This window comes from Austrofundulus limnaeus, unplaced genomic scaffold (genome assembly GCF_001266775.1).
Source record: "Austrofundulus limnaeus strain Quisiro unplaced genomic scaffold, Austrofundulus_limnaeus-1.0 Scaffold997, whole genome shotgun sequence".
Lineage (NCBI taxonomy): Eukaryota > Metazoa > Chordata > Actinopteri > Cyprinodontiformes > Rivulidae > Austrofundulus > Austrofundulus limnaeus.
Genome location: NW_013953399.1, coordinates 36353 through 42378, shown reverse-complemented (window position 1 = coordinate 42378; position 6026 = coordinate 36353). Strand labels below are relative to the sequence as shown.

The 6026-nt window shown below is 40.4% G+C and overlaps 1 protein-coding gene across 1 annotated transcript in view; it reads left to right on the top strand.

The window, feature by feature from the left end:
• csnk1a1 (casein kinase 1, alpha 1) overlaps positions 1-6026 on the top strand; it is a gene marked incomplete in the record, with an annotated part of 52764 nt that overhangs the window by 33958 nt on the left and 12780 nt on the right. Inside the window, 1 exon segment of the mRNA XM_014030089.1 lies at positions 3275-3423. Coding sequence (XP_013885543.1) covers positions 3275-3423 — 149 coding nt within the window.

Sequence of the window (6026 nt, the reverse complement as noted above, 5' to 3'; positions counted from 1 at the left end):
TGACTGACCAATGAGAGGAGAGTATGCTACACACTGCAGTTAGCTAACACTTTCACCAAGTGATTACTGAAAAGCTTTGTGGGAATTTATTGGCACCAGGGTGAAGTTTATGTTAAGTTTTTTCCTCATAAAATGTGTATCTTGATGTGTGTTTGTTTTTCAATATCCTTAGCATCGCAAGATTTGTTTAGTTTACATGTCCGTAATGCACACCCGCCTTCAGAGTCAAGAACCAATCAAATTTTGTGAAGACAAGCGACTTGAGAGCGCGATTCGCAACGATGCTATCGCGTCCCGTGTGTCGGGTTCACCCTGGCTGCGATGACAGCCGTTAATCGCTGTAGTTTGTCGCTCCCCGTGTGTCGAGCCTATTAAAGAGTTTTTTGGATGCCCAGATAATAAAGAATTACAGTAATCCAGTCTAGATGTGATAAATGCATGAATCAGTTTTTCTGCATCATTTTTGGACAAAATATTTCTAATTTTAGTGATATTATGCAAGTGGAAGAAGGTGGTCCTGGTAACATGCTGTTCTAGGAAACCTACAAGTTTACTTTGAGCCTATTAAAAAAACTTCTCGATGTATCTATTCTGTAAACACAGAAATAAAGTTTAAGAGTTCCATCTTAATACTGGTCTTTGATTTACTTTATGTTGACACATACTCCCTCAGTAGCGAAATGAAAACAGAGAGTAACCTGGCTTTTTTGCTAGCTTCGTGTAATTTTCCAGATTTTTAGCAGGGAGCTCACCCTGCGTAGCAGGTAACAGCAGGTACAGGAAGCTGCAGTGGCCAAAATACCTCCAGAAACTCGCCCAAAGAAGCAAATTTTGTGAGATTCAGCATTTTATACTGGATTACATTTTGTTTGGTCACTTCTGCGTTTCTGTCCATGTTTATTTATCAGCTTATAAACAGAAGTGGAGCAGGAGAAGGTGTATTCTGATTGGCTGTTGTCACACATTTCCACCATGTTTGATCGAGTAAAGAGGCTCACAGCTGATCACTGTAATTGACCAGAAATTTTTCTCGATCATTAATCAGGATCAAATAATCGCCCTGCCCTATCACAAGGACTTGCAATTTTTATTTAATGCATTAGTCTTGGTGCATCCTGTCAACCGGGGGAATTGTTGGATATTTTTCTGCCCTGGCAGCCTGATGTCTCAACTTTTCTGTGACGAATATCACGTCATGATTAACCTTGTTCGTGCCACTTTATTAACTGGGATTGTTCATGGCTCTATTGCATAGTTTACTCATATGCACATGTTTAGGACTACCAGACTCACCCACTGTTGAAAACCAGTTAAAGCCACACCTTTTTTTTCTGCTTGGCCTTCAGAGGAGTCGGACGCTTTTGCTCTCTCTCCCGAACCTGTCCCTCCTTCCTGCTTCACAGCTTTTTCAAGCCTTTCTTCTACCTGTCATCCAAAATCAAAAGGAGTTATGGTTCTGGTCAACTGGTCTCTGAACAAAATCAACACTTTTTCCACACTGAGATTGGAGTGAGTAGAGCGCAGCTGTCTCAGTGGAATGGTGGCGGCCGTTCGGGTCACTGGTTCTTGGGGTAGGAACCTGATCTATTTGGCGCTGCTTTCCATTGAAGACGTGGAAGATTTGTACAAATTTGGATTTATGACAACTGGATTCCTGCTGATCAGCTGTGGAGGAGTTCTGGTTTATCAGAAAATGAAAGCAATCCTGACAGCAGTCCGTGCCTGTGAAAAGCTGTCAGGAACCATAGAGAGTATCTCTCATACTGGAAACGCACAGACTCAGATGCTGGGGGATATAAGTCGCAAACTGGATGTGATTCTGATAAGAATCACAGTTCAACAGTGTGCCCGTGAGGAGTAGGATTACACCTGGGTGAAGTTTCAGGTGGAAACGGAGGCAAGGAGGTGATGGTATTCTGAACATTCTGCACTTTTTTCGTCATTATAGAGATGCAGTTAAGACTGTAAAGCAGCAAGAAAATCAAGGCTGCTTGTCCCAAAACAATTATATTTATCTTTTGGATCCCTGCAGCTGCTGACATTGGCGCTCGGCAGTGATAAAAACGTCCCTGGTTGACACGTGAATGAAGGCTTGTTTCCCCACTCCCTCCCTGTATCATCCGTGGGTGGTCCAGTCCGAAGGCCACGGTGGTGGGATAGAGAACTGAACTCTGATAAGCTGATATTGGGTTGATAACAATTGGTTTTGGACTCTGGAGGTCTCTGATTGGTTCCAGCACGGAGTATTACTCAGCTGCATCCCACCCTGTACCATGTGTTTTCCCCAAAATTTAGTGCAGTCAAAGAGAGAGGCCTCTTGCAACCATGACCAGTGTCCCAGCGCCAGACTCTGTATTATTTCTCTGATCAAAACAGATAAAATTGATGTAAATTTATTAAATTCTCTACCATGTTTGTGATGTGTCCACCTCTCCACCAAAGCCAAGATGGGAAAAGAGTAAAGGCTGGTTTATACTCTGAGTTACACATCTTGGACCCTCTGCTGAGTGACAAAAAATCGCACAACTTCCGTCTGCTATCCTGCTGCTACCACCCAGTGACAGCTGTCGAGTGCATTACCCCCAGTCAGAACTCTGTGATGCAGAGCGTGTGATTAGTCTGAACTTAGTGTGTGTGTGTTTATGAGTGACGCAGCGCTGTGGAGCAGGACCAGAGCAGGACTCCAAGCAGCGCTTCTTACTCCATGTCATTTTGCTGAAAATAATTTTTTCTGATAGTTGAGTAAAAATTAAAACTTTATCACTAAACCTATTTTTACTTGTCTATGAGTGGTTTGAGAAATTATGATAATAGCATGTTGTGTTGAAAATTTGTGCAAAAGATGCATGTATTAACTTTCTAAGCATGAAAATAAACCTGCAGTATTCTTGTTTCAAATTGCAATAGGAAATTGTTTTTCTTCAAGATGCACTGAAAAGCCAAAGATAAAGTGAAATAGATGGGGAATTTTTCACAATAATTTTACATAATTATACATATTGAAAACCCCTCTGTTGCACAAAACTGTTAATATAAAGTAAATTTACATGTTTTAATGTTGAAATTGCCTAAAAATACACAAAGAAAGAGAGACAGAGACATTTAGAGTCTGGAAACATGAAATTTCAGAATGAAAAGTTTGTAGGAATTGTGTTTTTGTTTCCTTCTGTTTAATTGTTGAACTTTTAACATTTTCTGAAACATGTCAGTGTAAATTTTACTTCACTGTGGTCCTCTTCAGGCTTATGGTTCAATGCATTTCTGTGTGTTGTAGGACTCTGAACCACCAGTACGACTACACATTTGACTGGACCATGCTGAAACAGAAAGCAGCCCAGCAGGGAGCCACCTCAGGGGGCCAAGGCCAGCAGGCACAAACCCCCACAGGCAAGCAAAATGACAAACCCAAGCCTAACATGAAAGGTTAGTAGCTAACAGCCAAGTGACGTTTTTTACAGACACCAATTGCTCATATTCATTCAGTCTTGTGTAGAGAATTATTAGTTATGTTTGAATACAGTGTCCGTTTAAAGAAATTTACTGCCTGGCCCAAAAAAAGTCACATTTTTTTGTTGGACACATCTCATAAATTAATTTTTGATGCTTCTTGAGCTGTTCTCACAATTTGAGCCTGATAAACTTCGACATTGTCATTTGGGAATATGACTGGGCCATCAGGGAAAATAATCAAATCTGGTTATTCAGAGTATTACCACTTGACCTCATTTTAGGCTCACCATACTGCTAAAGCTCACCTGACCAACTTAAGAAACTCCAGATAACTACACTGCTCTTACTGTAGTGGTAGTCACAAGATGGGTGCAACGCTGGATCTGTTGTACCTCTCAACTTAATGTACCCATCACTTTGAAACGGACTAAATTCATCTCATACGACCATCCCATGCTTCTTTTAAAATGGTAGTTTACCACCATTCTTTCGTATTTGAAAGGGCATTGAGCAGTTTAACCCTATTTTATAGTTGCATCAGTCTCAGTAGTTATTTTGTTTATTTCAAACCACTTTTTAATTTGTGTAAATCAACATGTCTTTGTGAGTGGGACTACGGAACAGTGAGCTGTCCCCTCACAACATGAAGGACAGGTCCTGTCCTTTCTGTGTGAAGTTTGTATGTTTTCCCTGTGCATGCTTGGTTTTCTCTGGGTACTCTGGTTTATTCCCAGGGACCTAACCCCTAATTTACACTAGATACAACTCCGCTGCGCTGCACAGTTCGCAGCTGTTCATTTGTACCCCAATTTATACAGCGTACTCTCTGCTCCGGTGCGACGCACAGAGGACGGAGCCTGTGCAGGAAGGAGATTGCGCGATAAATCCAGTGATAAATGTGGAAGTCAGAGCAAAAATAATTAATTCTGTGAAAGATGAACTTCAAACACAGCTGAAAACATTGATATAAAAGCTTTTGATATATCTATGGTTGAAACTGTCTCGCTGTCGTCTTTTTGAAACTTCTGATTTCAAAATAAAGTCCATGTGTATCGTGTGTGTACACGTATGCTTCATCTACATGTTGCTATCTGCTTCTCAAACAGAACCATACATTCTGTATGTAGACATATGTCCTTATATTTATTAATGTAGCTGGGATTTTGACAAAATTAGGATCCCTTTTAGTGACTTATTTTGAAAATACAGATGTGCTTGTTCCTTTTCCTGTTGGTGGGATGTGATCTCTGTAGATAGACTCTGAAGCAGCTCCGGTGTCTGGCAGAAAGGATCTGATTTTGGCAGATCACCATCAGTTCACCACCGTGCGGAGCCAGTGTAAATACTCTCTTTGATTATAATGGTTGCGTGTTTACTGCGGAGGTCGGAGCAGAACTGCATCTAGTGTAAATTAGGGGTTAAACATGCATATTAGGTTCATTGGTAAATCTAAATTGCTCCAAGTTGTGGGTGAGAGTGGTTATTTTTGTTGTCTCTGTGATCTTCTGATGGACTTATGTGTCCAGGGTGAATCCTGCCTCTCGCAGAGTAACTGCTTGAGGTAGACACCAGCTTTTGCCACTCAGAAAGAACAAGCGGGTAAACAAAATGGATGGATGGACTATGCTTTATACAACCACACAACTTCTAGTGATTAATAAACAAACTACCCTCTACACGGGTTGTATCAACTTGTTGTCAGCAATAAGGTAATGACTACTACAGTACTACTGCCTAATGAAATGTATTTGTAAACTGAAATCAAGGTTGTGACTTTTTTTGGTCAGGCAACTTTTAACAACAAACTAATTGCACCAAATTGGAAACACAACATCCAAGTGGCATTAGTTTAAAAGAAACCCTAAAACACCAACTTTAAAAGAAGAGAGAGAGAGAGAGAGATAAACAATCCAAAACTATTCAAAAGTACAATTGGTCTGTCTTGCAGAAGCAAGGACGTCCTTGGGGAATTTGGCTACTAACTTTGCTTCCATATTGTTCTGTTCATGTGTTAAGGCTGGACAACAGACTCTCCAAAATGACATTGTGCTGATGCTTTCAAACTGGCTCTGATCACACACCTCTTACTGTACTCTACTTTCTTTTTGATCATTCCCTCTCACTGAAATATTTAAAAGCCTTATTTTGAACTCTTTTCTAACAACCTTCTTCAATTTGGCCTGTCTACACTGTCAGGGGTGTTAAAAACTACTTGTAGCCCTTGTAGTTATGTCTTTTTCAGAACAATAGATCATTCAACTAATATAATTCCTCACAAACGGCTACATGATGACACTGCTGTCTAGTTCTGTCTGAAGTCAGGGTACGTTCATTTAGCTGTTACAGGATACATATCATGGTTTTAAATCCTTTTTTTTAGATTTAAATAATTTAATTAGGGTCTACATAAATGGATTTGCAATTCTTTGGTTTGAATTCCTTATTTTTGTAACTCCACAAGGCGTTCTTTCACCCTTTTCTGAGGTGACTGCAAGTTGTTTTGATGCAGTCTCTTTAAATTCAAACAAAGCACTACACACACACACACACACACACACACACACACACACACACAC